The 18,251-nt window shown below is 38.7% G+C and overlaps 3 protein-coding genes across 5 annotated transcripts in view; 1 reads left to right on the forward strand and 2 right to left on the reverse strand.

Annotated features, from left to right (window-relative positions):
* Window positions 1-448: 448 nt before the first annotated feature.
* Window positions 449-2,374, reverse strand: mid1ip1l (MID1 interacting protein 1, like). The gene is made up of 2 exons (XM_023402889.2): window positions 2,215-2,374; window positions 449-1,760 (listed from the first exon to the last, which is right to left on the reverse strand). Exon 2 carries the CDS (start codon window positions 1,669-1,671, stop codon window positions 1,180-1,182), a length of 492 nt encoding a protein of 163 aa, XP_023258657.1. The 5' UTR covers window positions 1,672-1,760; window positions 2,215-2,374; the 3' UTR covers window positions 449-1,179.
* A 3,074-nt stretch (window positions 2,375-5,448) lies between these two features.
* On the reverse strand, window positions 5,449-13,133 carry tspan6 (tetraspanin 6). The gene is made up of 8 exons (XM_023402892.2): window positions 12,910-13,133; window positions 9,786-9,974; window positions 9,631-9,705; window positions 9,444-9,539; window positions 8,923-9,078; window positions 8,686-8,769; window positions 6,387-6,471; window positions 5,449-6,169 (listed from the first exon to the last, which is right to left on the reverse strand). Exons 1-7 carry the CDS (start codon window positions 12,994-12,996, stop codon window positions 6,403-6,405), a joined length of 756 nt encoding a protein of 251 aa, XP_023258660.1. The 5' UTR covers window positions 12,997-13,133; the 3' UTR covers window positions 5,449-6,169; window positions 6,387-6,402.
* A 776-nt stretch (window positions 13,134-13,909) lies between these two features.
* The window catches only part of srpx2 (sushi-repeat containing protein X-linked 2), a 10,656-nt gene continuing 6,314 nt past the window's right edge, over window positions 13,910-18,251 (forward strand). The window contains exons 1-3 of one of the 3 annotated variants that reach the window (XM_023402870.2): window positions 13,910-13,969; window positions 14,770-14,856; window positions 17,801-17,878. In XM_023402870.2, the coding sequence (XP_023258638.1) occupies window positions 14,811-14,856; window positions 17,801-17,878 (124 nt within the window). In that variant the 5' untranslated portion in view covers window positions 13,910-13,969; window positions 14,770-14,810. Of the gene's footprint in view, window positions 13,970-14,000; window positions 14,136-14,205; window positions 14,857-17,800; window positions 17,879-18,251 lie in introns of those variants that run through there. The other 2 variants (XM_087173084.1, XM_087173085.1) reach the window with 2 other exon arrangements.

Consider the following 18,251-nt stretch of genomic DNA (forward strand, 5'->3'; position numbering starts at 1 on the left):
AACTAGGGGGGAACACTTTACTGCACCCCAAAAGGTGAACAGGCTGCATGATATTCTACTAAAGTGCTACAAAAACATTACTGCAGGACATTTGCCTATCAGCACACCTGTCTGCAAAAACAGCATGGAAGAGTGTCTAAGGAGAGCCATGACCTCTTTTGCAAACACAGCTTTACATCTTTAGGCAAATCCCTCAACACCAACATTATATAAAGCTGCTAAACTTGCCCTACATTTGGAGAGAGGAAAAAAACTGAGTCAGTTGTAGTTTCCATGTTGTGGCATGTCAAAATGCATCACCACACATTCCTGCTCAGGCTTTAAGCACTTTACACAACTTGTATTGGGGGAAAAAAGTTTCTAAAAAAGGAACTACTAAAGGAAATGGCATCAACACCTTTAACATCCTTCCTGTTGACAGTGACAAAAAGAAACAAAGCCAAAAAAATTTAGTTTCCAATTATTTATTTCACTTTTACTGCATTTCTGCGTCAATATAAAATTGGTTTTGAAATATCCAAGGACAAACAAATGAGCCATTTCATCATAAATACCGTGATGAACCATTTAAGCAGACAGACAATGAGGGAGTTAACTGAACAGGGCAAGAGGGTATACAAAAAGTCAAGGCACACCATGTTACAGTAACACCAAGTGGAAAGATTTGAAACCTCTGTGGGTTAAGAGCCCTTCAGCTCAGCATTAAAATCATTTCATGTTTTTAAAAAGGAGGGACAGAATAACCAGCATTCAATATCTCCTACAGTCAAACCTTTTATTCACAATCAGACATCGATCTGATGACAAATTCACGTTCAAATTTGAAATGAAAAACAAAAAGGGTGGGAAAGTTTCTGCATAAACCAAAGCTGTGCTTCATTTGGACTTGGGAACAGATTCAATTAACCTCCACCAAGCACGAAATGTCAAACCACTGCACTGACGAACGGGCGCAGGTAGACATGTGCAGGCGTCACTGGTTTCAGGTATGTTTTGTTTGGGGAAGAAGAGGGAAGTTGGAGTGTCGCTACACAGGAGTGAGAAGTCACAAAGTGGTTGCCCTGGTCAGTTCACTGTCCATTGAGATCTATTAAGAAGAGATGGGGGGGCCCCTTCAACACATCCCATTGTTGGAGGTCAAGCAGTCAGGGTGGGGAGGGAGGGGGACAGTAGAGACTTCTATCTCATGAAGTTTCCTCCTCCGATTTCTCTCTTGTATCTGTTGGTGAGGTGGTCTGCTTGCATTGTGAGCTTGGACAGAACTCCAAACAGTCCTCTGAGGTGATAATGAAACTGATGCTCCAGGTCCAAGTTGTCATCCGGGAGCAGATCCCCGGTGACCGGCTGCTGTTCCTCCTGCTTCACCGCCATCTCCAGGAAGCTGGCGCCGCTGCTCATCTCCCTCTTCAGCAGACCCCACTCCATGTCATTCTTTATGGACTTGAGGAGCAGGTAGTGCTCATACATATCCCTCTGCTTGTTGGGACACGGCGGTTCATTGTTATTGTTGGCCTCCACCTGGCTGGCCGCCTGCTCCTCCAGCGGCACGTCTCGCAGCAGACTGGGCACCATGATGGTCTCGTCCATATTGTTGGCAGCTGCTATGAAGCGGTGCATGACGTTGATGAGGGAGTGCTTGTTGCTGGCGGAGTCGCTGCTGATCTGCATCATTCTGAAGGCTTTAGGTTTGCTTGGTTACAGTAAAGAGCTGGCAGGTGGAGTTTAAGGCAGGGCTGCTTGATGTTTTAGAGGTGGCTGATCTGCAAGAGGGATTGAAGAAACATGAGAGACTGTAGGAAAGGTGCACACGATGAGCTCTGATGCTGCAAAATTGCAACAAATCCAGGCCTAATACACTCGACTCTTTCAAATACAGTTTCAGCTTGGTGAAAATAAAAAAAAAAACACAGAAGAAAGAAACCAATTCATATCCTTCCTGCCCCGCCGCCACCCCACCCCCCCTACACAGAGTAAAGCTAGGTTGCAGGAAACATGAAATAGAGGCAGCTTGTGTCTCATATCATCCACTGAACAAAACTGGATTTCTAGCAGCCAACAAAAATACACAAAACATCTCGACTACAACATGAACCATCACCGTCATTTTGCCGCATTGTAATGCCCGAATTACATCAGTATGACCTTGACTTCCTGCTAGTGAAATAATAGTGAGTACTCGCTACAGAGGCTTTAGATAAAAGGATGCAGACTGACCTGAACCACGAGGTAACCTGAGGAAAATCTTTCTTGGCGCGCTGGTTAAATAAACCAAGTCTTCTCAGGCTCAGCACACCACCCGCCGGGAAGGAACATGAAAATTTCCCCAACTGACTGTAAGCTGAACCCTGATTTATATACCCGACACGCCGGGTTGGGGTGGAAGGAAAAAAATTAAGTCCACCCTCCGTGTATTTTCTGGAGAGCCAATTGGGCAGCATGAAGGATGTAGGCGGATTCAAACAGCATCTGATCCAAGCGGGACCAATAACAAAACGCACCGCAGCTGCCAGTCAAATGTACTTTCTCCATGGCTTGTCTGTAATTAGCTGCACCCTATTTGCTGCTCATCTTTTCCAGGCCGTTTGTTGCCTGAAGGCAACGTTAATGCAAGTGTGCGCAGTTGCAACGGTGCGCGTCGTGCGTCATGCATCAGATTTGTCAAATGTGTAGTTCAACAGGTGGTTTTCACCATTACACACAAAAACCGACACAAGGAAAAGTTCTCTGTGTCAGGAAAATGAGGAAGTCCAGCTTGAGCTTGATTTTTCGCTTGTATCTCATGTCTCGAGTCATTTTGTATCTATAGCTGCCTGAGTTTATAGCTGCGCACGCGCTGCCACCTGGTGGTTGGACTTTGTTAGTTCAAAGCTTTCTCACAGCGTATCTGAAAAAAACCGCATCATCCCACTGATTTACTTTACATGTATGTTAGGTTAGATTCTACTACAGTCTTGAATTGTTCTGAAGATGGTCTTACCTGATGATTTTAGTTTGAAAATGCTCCACTGTCCAACTCTGATGTGAAACAGTGACATTAATTTCTTAATACTGAGGTATCAACCCTTCAGGTTTATCTGCATATGTGAAAAAGTCAGCAGGGATGAGAGAGTATAGCAGACATTCTGATACAAGTGGCAGCAGGAAAAGCACAGGTGAATTTAATAAAGTTGATTAATGATGAGGTGTGGCAGTGATGCAGCATCGTTAAGGTTATTAGTTACACCTGTGATTCTCTGCTAAATCAACATAGAGACAGACCGGTATCCATTCATTTACAGGAAAATAGATTGATTAAGTCTAGAAAAACATAACAATATGTGTACATATATGTATACATTTTTTTTTTTGATAACCGTCTGGTGACCTGGTGAGTACAGTATTTTCAAAGCAAAAAAACATCTTGTATTGGTATTAATAGTAGCTAAAATCTTTCTCAATAACTAGATATGTACTGTGTTCATCATGTTTAACAACCTACAGTGTATAGTTTGAAGATGGAACATAGTTTACTGAACCGAGTCTTTCAGGATCATTTACATACTGTTGCAGAAAATGTTTCATTTTGTGTACTTCAACATTACAGTAGTCTGGGCATGGATGGTGGTGGGTCCCAGTACAACTATTGTTGATTACTATCTATAAACGGACTGTATGTGTATATGTGTATATATATATATATATATATATATATATATATATATATATATACACAATCCTTCAAGTCTGTCTTAAAACAGCTAGTCAGGTTCCCACATGAAACCTCGATCTTGTAATAATTCCTCTTGTGTATGTTGGCCATTAGAAGATCCCTTCCTAATGCACTTTGAATGTAAGTGATCATTATCATAATAATTTCCATATTTCCACTGACTGGTTTTAACATGAAAACAATATGATGTAATATGAAAACAATTTAACATTTAAATATCACATAGATACCTTTGTTATCAAACTTTGACAGAAGCTCGGCTTTCTATACAGTAACACACACAGCTTCCCTGTGAGCAGTGGAAAGGATTGTTGAAGCAGGTTTCATCTCAGTCCTGGATTATGGAGATGTCATATATCAACATGCTGCTGCCCCCTCTCTAAGGCCGCTAGACTCCATTTACCACTCTGCCTTCAGGTTTATTGTTTTACTGCAGATAATTATAACACTCACCATTACACTCTTAATGATAAAGTTGGTTGGCATTCCCTGTCTGAGTGATGTTAGAAACATTGGTAGTTATTTATCTACAAAGCCATTAGTGGAAAACTGCCTTCTTATATCTCAGCCCTGCTGCTTTGGCAGTCTGGCCCATACTTAACACGCTCCAGCGTGACTGGCTGATGCTTCAGAAACCCCGAACCACAACCGATCTAGGAAAGACTGCCTTTGCTGTTAGTGCAGAAATGTAATGGAATAATCTGCACTGGCAGTTAAAAGTCAAAACACTTATGCCTCCCTGTAACTTCAAAACACATCCTCATTAATCATTCTCATCCTGCTTCTGACTGTTTTCCTTCAGACTGTACTTTTTATATTGTCTATTTTCTGTTTCATCGATGTGTTTGTGCTTCCTTCTTGCTTGATGATGTCTTTGAACTGTGAACAGGGTGTTGCCCTGTATAAACAAGGCAGGGGACAAATTCCACTGTCCTTATTCTTTGCAAATATGTATTGAAAGATTGATCTGAAACTAATGTGAGACCTCAGCGATTTGAGTTGATCAGATTAAGTGGATATCTTCCTGAGTTCCAAGTTCCCTTTTTTTTAGTTTCTTATCTCCCACTGCGGCTCAACAGGCAAACACTGTTGAGGGAAACAAAGGGGGGAGATTTTGTACTGAAAAGCTGCAGGGGGCGCCCCAGGCCCTATGCTGCATGTCATCCCCTCTCATCCCCATTTCTCAACATTGAAAGAACATTACAAAGAGGATGTCTTTTAATGGCCAGTATGAACAAGAGGAATTATTGCAGCAAGTGAAACCTGTTTTAGTGTTCATATGGGCACCTGACTATTGTTTTAATACAGGCTTGAAAAATTGTGAAGCTATCCTTTAATACTGTTTTTGACATATCAGTTTCTTTTTAATTATACGTCACACTGTAGTTTGAGTTAATATAGCCTTGACAGTGTTGAACACACCGTCATATTATCACAGTATTGAGATATGTGTGGTATAATAGGAGAATACAAGTTGAGCAGTAACTGATTGTAACCTAAAGCTTGAAATCAAAGACTGATGGGGCGACATCTATTAAGAAAACCTTTGTTTGTTTTGTTTCATACTATTTAAAGCTGCCCTGCATATTGAAAAACAAAATGCCTTTCACATCTTGTATTTTGTATATATCCCTCACAAGGCCCCAAATAACTGTCATGTCCGTCTGCCAAAATATCTACTTCAGCTGTGGAACAGAAACATTCTGAGCTACATGCAACTCTTTGGTAAAGATACTGAATTTAATTTTTATTTTTTATTTTATTTTTTCAAGTATTTTACATGCATCCACAAAAGAATAACAATTTAACACTGAAAACTGTGATACAAAGGTGGCTGGGCTGCTCTAATTGGCACACATGAACGCAGGCTTTCAACAATACTGGCCAACACAATCATCAGTAAGGTTCATTTTCCACACAACTCCTAAATGCTTACTGTAAATCACATGGTCTTGATTTCAGGGTGGCGACCTCTTGTCCATATCTCAGGCTAAATTCACTTAGTGTTGCAGAGAAGTCCAACATTTATCAGCTTATTGTCTAGCTTTCATCTGCTACAGACTACAGACTAATTATAGCAAAATTACAAAATAAGGCAAAGGCATTATACAAAGACAAGAAACTGTAAGAGTTATTTACCCAAGATGAAAAAGTAACATCTATGTAATGACATCTCTATTTGATGGAAATTCACTAATTAAGTCCCAGGAGTAACACTGATCCCTGAATGTCCAGGTCCCTTTTCTCTTCACTAAAACAATGCTGCAGGTATTGTCCCTTTTTGAATTTTCTTTCACATTATTCCCTTCTGCTTGTTTGTCATTGGTCAGACTGAATAAAATAAGAAGCCGTGAGTGTTTTTCCCTCTCTAAAATGATAATAACTAAGACACACACAAAATGTTAAAATCATAGGAGATTCATTTAACTCAGTTTTCATCAGGCGCTGCCCATCAGTAACCTGCAAGAAACACAGGACAGGAAACACACAGGTTGTTATAAACACAGCTAATTTGTATTTCCATTTGAACATTGGATCTTTATATAACTCTTGCAGTTTCTTTGGCAACAAAGTTTACAATCTGTCTTTGGTGCAATCTGTACTAATTTGTAAAACATGATTTGTTCTCCCAAAGTGGAACTGTGGTATTCTCTTCCTCAATATTTAGTAACTTTACCTGTGGAAGGTCACTGTTAGACCATCTCATACTGGTTGTTGGTGATGTATCGAGACAAGCAGCAGGCCAGGAATATCCCAATGAGCTGAGGGGAAATAAGTTTATAAAAAATACAGAGTTGTCAAAACACAGATACAGTTCCAATCAAAGTACATCAAATTAATGTTTGTTCTTGTTTCATGAAAGGAAAAGATTGTATGAAGCTAACCACATCAGTGCTCACTTTTTAATAACTGTACACATAAATAATTAACTAATTCTAAACACTGACTATAAGGTTGAACTTTTACAATGTGATGCTTGATCATTATCACTATGTTAGTGTGGCCATGTTTGTTTGTACATTCATATTATATAGGCTGTGAAACCCATTGCTTGATATATTATTGAAACTTCATTATTTACTTTACAGTGAGCAGTAACATTTTGAAGGAGATTGGGGCAATTGAAGTGCAAAACTTTCACACTTAGAATTCAAACACTCACAGTGGCAGAGCATAAATATGGTGCACTTGTTTACTGTAAATAGCAGAACACCAGTTACAGGTAGTGTTCTGCTATTTACACTTCTATTTATACTTCATACACAGTCGAAGGAGTCAACGTGTGAAATATAGATCTCAGAGCCTTGCCTGGTTCGCCATGGTTAGGGAGGAAGAAGTTTTTACGCATGATGTGATTTTGTTGAAAAAGCCCCCCCAAAAAACCCCTTTAGCATTCTATGTCAACAAGAGCCTATGTTATTATGTGCACAGCACATACAAAAAAGACAATTTACTGTCAAGTTCCTCTTTAACACTGAATGTAAACAGAAGTTTTGTTTGCACGAAAACACTGCAGGGCACCTTTATCTGGTTTAAACTGGGGATTTATTTTTCTATTTGTACATATTAGACAGAGATTGAGAGAGAACACGGGAATGATATGAAACAAAGCTCCCTCACCAAACCTCGGCCATCAGGACTCTAAAACAGGGATTTATTCAAAACATGTCTGGGTTTCTGCCTTATTATTACTTATTGGTTTATTTGCCGGACAGTGCACATTAATAAACACTGCCTAGGACAGATGTTACAAGGTTATCTGTCCAGATGTTGCCACACTACTCTCTGTGTCACTGCATCCCCAGGGGCTGGTTTCACAAAGATAACACTTTGACTATGGCTGAAATATAACAGATAGTCAGACTTCAGATAGATGTCTAAATTCATCCGTTGCACAAAACACTTTTTGACTATCTTAAATCGGACTGTGGTACAATTAATTTTGGGTAAATAAAGACTTTTTTCAAAATAAAAAAAATGGCCGACCAAGACCATCCAACCCCTGACCTGCGTTTACCCCAGCAGAAAATGTTTGTGTGCCGGAAGAATTCAACAGTTAAAAGTACGTTTTAATTCGGAAATTCAGCGAACAGTGTGACAATAAGAACAACAATATGATTTGGAAAAAAATTCGGTAAACGGCTCAATCCCACCGTTGACAGAAGCATCAAAGATGTTCAAAAAAGATATAAATCAAGACGTACGAGATGCAAAGAAAGAAATATTTAAAAGAAAAAATCCTTTCCTCCACACACACCAAGAAAGCACAGCTAACATTAGGCAAATAATGCCTCTAGTGATTGTCTGAATGACAGCAGTCAAAAGAAAAAAGTTGTACTTTGTGACGGTGGTTGTGGTATGCTAACGGTTGAGCCAGTAGCTAGCTGCTAACGATTTAACGATACAGCCTATGTGCAAGCTACTGGCAAGTTACATGTCAACAAACACTACAACTTGGACTTCAGAATAAAGTAGTAGTACTGCGGTCTCTAAAAACTCTTTCCCCTTGCATTGCTCTTTCCATAACAATGTTGACAAACCACAAATTATGAGCCATGTTTTTTTTTTTTTGTTGTTTGGTGCTACTGGCCAGCACAGGTGTCCTTCATTGTTACCATGGTAACATTAGTCTCAGACCTGAGACAGCCTGGGAGTAAGGTGTCTAATTTTTTGGCTTAGAATTAGTCTGTCTTTATTTTTGTGAAACAGTCTTACTAGAATTAGACTGATCTAATCTCTCAAATTAAGACTGGTCTAACACTACAGACCAGTCTGAGATATCTCTGTGAAACTGGCCCCAGATTTCAATGATGAAACTTGAGTAAAACGTTTCAATAACTGACAGGAATGCTCGCCAAATCTACAAAAACTAGATTTGATGTTGGAAAAAGCTAACTGTACTTAAAACATGAAATATATAATGGCTCCATTTGTTCTGAGACAAAATAGAATAGAGAGAATAGCATATGATGTACCTGGAAAAATGCAATCCCAAAGGAGATCCCTGCGATGATTCCCAGGTTGGCCTCCATCACATGGGTCACCAATGCGAAGCAGCCCTAGAGAGCAGAAATATAAAGGTTTATAGAGTGGCTTTCAAGGTTTTCTATAAACAGTCAGACCAGGGACCCTGCATGTTGCTAATACATACTTTTACAATATGACAGATTTGCGGCTATATAATATCCAGTTGGTGTAGGAAGTGAACTCACCGTCGTGTACACCTCTTTTTTAGCCTTGTCAAGGTCTTTCAGGGTCTCCTCTGAGCACTTGGTGTTGTCTTTACAGCAGCTGGTAGGGATGCCCTTCTCTTTAAAGTACTCCGTTTCACTCCAGTCAGTGTAATTTTTCACCCCGCAGCAATGCAACTACATGGAACAAATTTTATGGTTTTTACTCAACAGAAAACTGGGTCAAAAAAAGGTTTTAAGAATGTAAAAGAAACCCTTAAAAACAGCTGGATGTTGGTTTTCTCGACACACTCGATGAGTGATGTCACTGCAGATGTTTTGCATAACTATTGAGAAAACACCTGCAGAGATAAAATGCTTGAAATTTTGAATCCACAGAGAGCAGTGCAGCAGTACTTTTCTGCTCTCTGTGGTTCAATGTTTAGTTACCCTTTAGAATATTTTTATATAAACACAAGTTCTTTGGTTTGTGCAGCGAGACTCAAACAAACAAAGTCTGATAAAAACGACACCATTAGTGTAGTGGAAAACTAACTACTTACAGTCCTCTGTATGGCGTCAACTGCAGCGCTGCTGCTGTCAGTGGTATTGTAGTACTTCACAGCATTGTCATAGGCACTGCCCAATTTGGCTTTGATCTAAAGAAGTCAAAACAACAAAGAAGATATTTTAGTGAGCTGGTGTGATCCATTTGTGAAATATTTGACAGTTTTTGCACCAGTAACTCACCTCATGTCTGAAGATAAAGCCTGAGATGCCTGCCACAAGCTCAGCCAGGAACACCAAGGTCAAAAACATGGCATACTGAAGAAACAGAACAAGGGAGTTACACAAGGTCACAGGTCTGAAGGAAATATTTCAGGGGTTACTGATCCTTCACTCACCAGTTTGAGCATCCATGGGCTGCCGCGACATGTAGCAAAGCAACCGAACAGTCCAAAAATAATGATGGTGGCTCCAGTCCCAATGAGGACATATGGTGCATTGGTACTCTCATCAGAAGCCAGGGCGAAATAGGCCTCCAGGCTCACCTTCCCCCACACCCCGACTGCCAGCAGGATCACGCCTGTGAACTGAAGGAGACAGCAGGGCGAGTCAGTTCCAACATCAAAGAGACACAGAGAAAGATGAGGAGGGTTTTTAGGGCTGTGTCTGACACAAAACCTAAGATTAAAGGCTCAAACCCACTTACCTAATGACCCACTGCTTCAGCAGGACTTTATCAAACCTGACTCATTTTCAATTATCAAATCTACAGTCTTAAGGTTTTACTTTCAATGATTTTAAGTAACAAAAATGAGGAGTCATTTCATGTTTATAAGCCAAAATGATAAGACTGACATTCAGACAGGTAAACTCAGATAAATGTGCTATTTATCTGAAGTACATCCCAAAGGTGCTAATGAAAACCAAGGATACAAGATTTGAGCAGATTTGTTTTCATCTTAATAAATCCAGGTACTGGATTACCAAAGTGGAACAAATTATTGAAACTAAACCCAAAAGGAGTGGCAGGAAATTAGTATGCAACAATTCTAATAATCAAATCATATAAATATAAATATAATATATAAATATAATAATCATTTAAATCCATTCTAAAGCAAAAGTAGTAAACATTTGCTGGTTCCAGCTTCTTTATTGTGAAAACTTTCTGCTTTTCTTTGTCATTGTTTGTCTTGTCATATTAACAGTGAATTTTCTAAGGTTTTGGACTGCTGTTCAAAGACACAAACAATCTGAATCTTGAGCTCTGGAAACTTGTGTGCAAAAAATGTACAAAATTGGTGCTTTTTCTTTGTCATATATGATGATTAATTTAATATCTTTGGCTTTGGACTGTCTGGACAAAACAAGTAATTTGAAGATGTATTGTGATGGCCATTTTCTCAGATTTTATTGACAATCAAACAATCAAATAAATAAATCAAGAAGAATATCTGTCATCTTATTTGATGTTGAAAATAACCATTAGCTGTAATCCTAATTTAAATCCAACCTTTTACACCAGCTAACTTCTTCCATTATGTTTAGTGGAAAAACTCTGTGTCAGGCCTCCTAACACAGCTCTAAATCTTATCGTGCATACACAGCTCCTGAGACAGATCAGTGATTTGCACTAAATCTGGCAAATATCAAGGATAGGTTTAATTAAGAACCACGATGGACTGAATCCAGGAAAAACACAATTTCCATTATTGATTTCCTTCATTAAATCTACACTGCTCCTCGGGGAAGGACATGCAGATGAAGATAAACAGATGAGTTAGAGGAGAATATTTAAGCTCTGAGACTACATTTACAGTCTTCTTCCACTTGTGCCAATCATAATGTACATGATTCATGTGCTGCAGGTTGTTTATTGACCTGTCAACATCATAGTAAAAACACATCTGGGATACCCCACTAGCTTCAGCCTGTGGTTCAATCATCACAGCATTTTTTCCTTTAAAACTGCCCACACAAGTTATTAACCTGAGGGGAGTCATCAGCTCAATCAGCAAAGAGCAATGTATTGTCAGATAAAAGCACCGACTTGACCTTTGTGTCAGCAGCAGCAGCCTGAGATGGCTGTTTGCTTGGTGCAAAGATTAATAGGTGGAGCAACGACAAGTGCTTATTTTCATCTGAATACAAGCTTATGTTTATTTTCCTTACTTGTAACTTTAATTATCAGTTATTCTGATGATTATTGTCTCGGTTAATTGTTTTGTTAATAAGTATTAGAAATTCTGGCAGCCCGAGGTCATGCATTCATATTGCTTGTTTCATTTGACCAACGGTCCAGATGTTCAGTTAACTATTAAACATCACAAAGAAAAGCATCAAACATATATAGCTGTAATATAGCTGTAACAGTTTGTCAATTAACCAATGTGGACTGACAGAAATCTAATTAACAACTATTTTGACAAGCAATACATCTTTAGCAATAATGAAATCATTAATTTAAGCCTCACATCAAATCCTCACATCTGAGAATTTGAAACAAGCAAATGTTTGGCTTTTTGGTAACACTTCATTTTAGAGGTCAAGGATTTCCTCATAATTCAGATCTTTTTTTCACAGCAGTACATTGAAATTTGTGGGATGTGCCTTCAGGCAAGCATACAATATATATATGGAAAATAACGTTGCCAATAAAAGCTTATTAATGAATGCATATAAAATGATTAGTACCTAATAGCATAGTTTTAAAGCATAAGAATTAACCAGCCTATCAAATGCATGTGATATGGTTTCCTTAGCCTTTTACAGTAAACTGAAATAGGGCTATGGTTTGTAAATAAAATGTCAAAAAATTATTTAACACAGGGTATGTCTTCTTATCATTTTATTCCACCACAGTCCAAAAGGCCTAAAATATTATGTTTTCTATCATGTATGACAAAGAAAAGCGTAAAATCTTCAAATTTAAGAGACTAGAAGCAGCAACTGTTTGGCATTTTTGCTTAAAAATAGTCGCAGATTAATTTACTGTGGATTCATACTCAACAACAAAAACAAGCTAGCTGCAGATTAGTGTAAAATCAATCGATGCCCGTTGATTAATCGACTACTCACTGCAGTTTCACCTTACTCATAATTGATGTGGACTGTAAAACAACAAACTAACCTTCGATGGATAATGTATCACTTCTAATAACTTAGTTACACTGTAAGTTACTATGGTCAATCGGGGACACAAAAGCAGGTTTTTAAGGACACGTAGGAAGCGTTGATACATTTTCTTTCCGAGTGGCTGAACAACACAAACATCTGCTTCAACGTTTCCAACGGTCGGTACATTTTCAACAAGTGGTTCTTTAAAGTCACACAAAACGAGCTCCACTTTAACGTGTGGACATTTATTCAACCTATTTTAACTCCTTGCGTGTCCTTGGCATGATTTGAGGAAAATGTTGTGGTTAGCCAGAGCCTCGTTGGCATCGACGCCGCTTTTAGCCCATTGTTGCTCCTTTAGCTTGTTGTCTCTCTCCCCCTCCAGTTACATGTCATGCTACTCACCCAGAATATGAGGCTGTAGGAGATAAGGAAAGTCTTCAGGCAGGTAATCACCGGCTTCGTCTGAAGCCGTCGAGACGGCGGCGACATAGTGGTGTTTTTACTTTGGGCTGAGAAAAGAAGAGAAAAAGTTCACTTCACTGCGCCTCTAAGGGGAAAGGAGAAAAAAAAAAACTTCGGGGATAAATCCAAGAAGAGAGGGGGAAGTGTCGTCACTAACCCAGATTCACTTTCCTGAAGGGATGAACAGATTTCCTCAGTGCAGATCAGCGTCTGGTCTGCAGCAACTTTTAAATCAAATCACCCTCAGGCACAAGTTTCAAAATAAAACACACAGCGAAAACAATGTAGCCTACATTAACGCAAACAGACAAAATGGGCAAATTAAAGAAAGGTGTTTAGTAAGATTTTCTTTACAGAAGTTTATAAATCCTACTTCGGTAAGAGTAGGCTAATACAACAATTCAATAAATATAATACAATGCAATAAATCTTCCTTCATGAAGGCTACAATGTTCAGTTGGTGTTTAGAGCCGTTCATTCAACATTATGCTCATTTGTGAGGCTGCAGTTTGTGGTGGTGCTGAATTGGGTTTCTTTTATTTTATTTTATCCACCCCATTTAGATCAGTGAAGGAAGATTTTATAACACCTCCATGTATAATGTAATGCACTTCAATAGATTTTAAATGTCTATAATAATGCTGAATTAAGACAATATAAACTTTGAGTTCCTTCTTATAATTTTGACTTATAAATCAGATCGTTTTACAAAATGAAAATGATGAAATATTAAGTTAAAAGTTTGACTTATACCTCAGAATTTTGCTTTACTGTCTTCTAGTATTAAAATGAAAAGTCAGGCTTTTTATGTCATCATTTAAACCCAGTATAACTTAAAAAAAAAAAAATCATTCAGACACAACTCTTTTATATGTCACATATGCTTTTATGTTGAAGGCAGCAGCGTTACTTCCTGCCTCATGCTGTCAGACTTTATACTCAGATACGGTTTGCCTCTGGTGAGGTGACACGGTCATTTGGACAGAATTACATCAACTGGGTAAATACAGTTATCACAGCATGGCACAATGGCAGTTAAAGATAAAGAAAAGTACTCACATTATGCACAACCATTGTCTAACGAAATTATGTGATGACACTTAATTTCTAAACAACTTGTTGTGTTAAATCGTGTAAGTGGACACTAGAAACATTACAACAAACCGGTGAGATCTGTTTTATAATTGTACAGCGTATTATCTGTTTTGTTTGTGAAGCACTTTGTAAAGTTGTTCGGGAATAAATTATATAACATATTGCTAACATCTTGAAGTTAAAATCAAAACACAATACATTTCCCATAATGAATTCACTACAGGAATAACTTAGTAGCTATAGGGTAATAAATGTATAATCTGTACAAGTCAGCACAGATGCCATTAGTCACACGATCAGTTCAGAAGGGATATTACAGGGAATGATTCTTCTGAATGAGTGTCAACTTTAATCTATATTATGATTTATGCTCCATATAAACATTCACTTTCTAGGCTTGTGAATCATTTGAAGGGGTGGGTTTATAGAAAATGGCTCAGCAGCGGTGGGAGGAAACACAGACATGAGAAGTCCGGTAGTGCCACCAAGTGGTTTTTGTCTTTGATGCTGAACTAGAAAGATCCTTTCTTTCCAAAAAACTGCGGATACTCTGGTTTTAACGGGAGCGCTCATCGTCCTCAGCAGAGACAATTAAATGTTTTTTAAAGTCGTTTATCATATTACTTGTTAACTTTCTCCTGGATTATAACTTTGTACTTTGTCTTTTTTTTGTTGGACTCTGGGATCTGAACCAAAAACCGAAAGAAAACTTGGTTTTCCAGGAGGGTCATCTTTGACTTTCTGACATGCCCCCCAGCAGAATTGTTGTAGTGTTCACTTTATTCTTCACAGGTGAGTCAGTGGTCTAAACAATTGAAGGAAGAAAAATCATTCAAAGCATTTCTGTAGTTACGTATCGAAGTTCGTGAATTTTGAATATTATGTAATTTCATTCAGGCAGTCATGTCATTGGATTCCTGTTGTGCAAGAAGTAGCTACTTCTACTTGAACTCCATTACAAGTCACAGTCCTTCACTGAAAATGTGACTTAAGTAAAAGTATGTAGCCTAAGTATTGTTGGCAAAATGGCCCCCTCTTATTGTAATACCAGTATATAGGCTAACAGTATATTCTCATGGTGTAGTAATGTGTAGGCAAACTTGTGCTGTACAATAAAATTTAACTATTATAATAACTATTTCATATAAGGCTGTAGCTAATGACTATTTTCATTATTGATAATTTTCCTGATTTGGCTTGGCCTGTAGAAAGTCAAAACATAGTGAGAAATTACCCAAAGAGCCCAAAGTTGCATCATCAAACCCACAAATTATTAAGTTTACTGTAATTTAAGACAATGAAAAGCAGCTAATTCTCATATTTAAGAAGGTGGAACCATGAAATCTGTGGCATTTCCCCATTAAAAAAAAAAAAAACTTATATCAAAACAGTTGCAGGTTAATTTTCTGTCAATCAACATAAATACATTTAATCTGTAAGGATATTCTATATGCTCTTCACATGTAAAATCTGAATTTGTAACTAGTAACTACAGCACTCAGATAGATGTAGTGCAGTACACTACTTAAAAGTGTAAATTAGAAATAGAAATATTAATAGTAATAAATAAATAAATAAATAATACTATATATAATGGATTGATAGAGACAGATGAAGACACTCAAACATCCACCTTCCTTCCATGTAGTTGGGAAATAGCTTCATCTCGGCAGTAATAACAACTGTATTAGATGCAGATGTGCAGAATTTTGTAGGTGACTGAATGAATGCAAATGAAGCCTGCTCCCCCCTTCAGGAATGAAGAGCCAGGATGCATTCACAACAAATATGCTGTAGTTGAGCTGAACTTCCTCTTCGTGTGCTTCTCTCTGCTTTGCTGACCAGGCAGTTTAATTACAGCTCGGCTCCAATCACTGGCAGTTAATTACTGAGGAGTCCCCCTCTGGGCCGAGTGTGCTCAAGCCTTCATTTAATCCTGCAAGATAATGACGTGACCTGAGATCCTTTCAGAGGCACACAGGCTCAGACGATAATGTAGAGTGATTGAAACGATGCTGGTCATTATCTTAGCTTTGTCATTAGAGATAGATGAAACCTCAAACAGGCATCATTTGTCAAACTACACACCTTCCTCTTGTGTGAGTCACTCCTGCTGCATGGACTCACTCTGCCAGCAGTGTGAATGTCTCTGTGGTAAAGTCAGCACTCTGACTGGTGCCTGATGCACAGTGTATGTCAGTGTCTTGGTATCTGCACCCAAGTGTATGACTTTTAAACAAGAAGTATGGACAGTCACTTCATACCTGCCTCAGGCCTTTGCCTGGTTGGTGCCTGCTGTAAATCTTCCTTATGAAACCGCTGGTTTAATCTTTGACTGTGTGTTGAGTTATATAATTATCATACTTTAAGTGACATCTTAATCTGAAAAGAAACTTGTAACTATAGCTGTAAGTTAAATGTAGTACAGTAAAAAGTACAATATTTCCCTCAGAAATGTGGTGGGGCAGAAGTCAAATAAAATGGTCAAGTAAAGTACAAGTATCTCAAAAAAGTGAATAAATCTACTTAATTTCACCACTGCGGTCGATTTACCTGCATGTAATAAAAAAAGATTCCTAATTGCCATATACATTATGGAGCATGTCGTCTACAAAGCACCTGAAGTAATGTCTGCGGCCTGTCTCTGCTGATGAGCTTGTTTATTTCCTCTGTGACTAATTCTATGTAAGGGGTACTGGGGAAGTGTTACTGAGTGGAACATTGTGCTCATTATGAGAAAATCGCTGATGATAGTTTTAACCCACACATCGGTGGAACAATCTGGAGCAACCTCCACAATAGAGAGGCCGAATGTGAAGCCCTGTTATTAATAGAAAGTATGTTAAAGTGAATTTAATTTGGTTTAGAGAAACTGTGCCAGCAGCAACGTACAAAACCGAGCCGAGCCAAAGGAAGCAGCACAGGAACTGACTTGAGACGGGGGCGGAGGTTGACAAACTGGAAAGTCTGGCACTCCGTTCTAAACATGGAATCATTTGCGGGATTTCAAAAGGGATAATGTGCCTGAACCACAACTGCTGAGAGCGGAGGATGACAGTGAAAAGGATGTATTGTGCAGAAAGACTCATTCAAAGACAAAATTCAGATTCAAGGCCGAAGTACAGTAAACGAGCCATGCTGCTTTTTTACATGGAAAGAGATGAGTAAGAGGGACCATCTCCAAGCAAGTAATGAAAACATGCAGTTTGGCCTAATTTGTGGTGAAGTTTATTGTTGAGTTAGAAGTTTCATTATACAACAAAGGCCAGAAAAACACTGCAATATGAAGTCCAACATGTCATCTCTGCTCCCACATCTACGTTATTTTCTGTCCCTTCAAGAAAACAACACAATCTATAGACCATTTGCAAGGTTTCCATGTTTTCTCTCCCTGCTCTCAGGTTAAAAGCCCTGAGGAGTTTCAGTTAGTCACTGATTGCAAAAACAGTTGTCTATGGACTGGAATGTTGTTGAGCCTGTGTGAAAGGAAACCTGGGAGGGAAGTTATGGAAATGAGATTGTGTAGGGAGAATGATTTGCATGTCCGTCTCCCTCTCTATGACCTATATATATATATATATAGATATTTGCTGTACATATACAGTATATAACACTCCAGATACAGAAGCTCAACAAAGCTTAATGTTTGACTGACCAGAGAACTGTGTTTGGCATCTGACATTTTGGTTTGATGAATGTCTGTTCCCACATGTCTGACTTTTCTTTGTTGTTTCAGCTGGCTCTGGCACCACAGTATATGACACTTACAGTGACTTTACCGAGGAAGACAACACTCCTCAACTAGACTACAAAGGTGCGTATTGAAAAAAACACACTCACTAAGGGTGGGCAATGTGGTGATATAACACAGATGACCCATTATGATATAGACATAAATCTGCTACCATTCTGTGGTTGAAAAAAAAAAACATGATATGTAGTGATATATTTAGATTAGATTAGATTACACCATGATAGAGGATTTTATCAATGTTGTCCACCCCAAACACCCACATATACACTGAGCGGTATAGTACCCAAATTTCCACCATCAATGCTTGACACATTGCTGGGTTTGGTTACTCTTCAAAAAACAGACCCTCACTGGTGTCATTCTCCGAGTCTGACCAATGGGGAGGTGAGCTGCCACTCTCCTCGAGGAGGGGCCTACAGGAGCACACTGGGCA

Source organism: Seriola lalandi, unplaced genomic scaffold (genome assembly GCF_002814215.2).
Source record: "Seriola lalandi dorsalis isolate HSWRI2012SDOR001 ecotype SW California unplaced genomic scaffold, Sedor1 jcf7180002054041, whole genome shotgun sequence".
NCBI lineage: Eukaryota > Metazoa > Chordata > Actinopteri > Carangiformes > Carangidae > Seriola > Seriola lalandi.

Excerpts from the sequence above, each read along its gene's own strand:
- tspan6 (XM_023402892.2), bottom strand. The coding sequence starts at position 12,996 with ATGTCGCCGCCGTCTCGACGGCTTCAGACGAAGCCGGTGATTACCTGC. Across the intron at positions 9,079-9,443 it reads TTGACGCCATACAGAGGACT|TTGCATTGCTGCGGGGTGAA; the intron begins GTAAGTAGTTAG and ends TGTTCCATGTAG. Across the intron at positions 8,770-8,922 it reads AAAAAGAGGTGTACACGACG|GGCTGCTTCGCATTGGTGAC; the intron begins GTGAGTTCACTT and ends TCTGCTCTCTAG.
- mid1ip1l (XM_023402889.2), bottom strand. The coding sequence starts at position 1,671 with ATGATGCAGATCAGCAGCGACTCCGCCAGCAACAAGCACTCCCTCATC.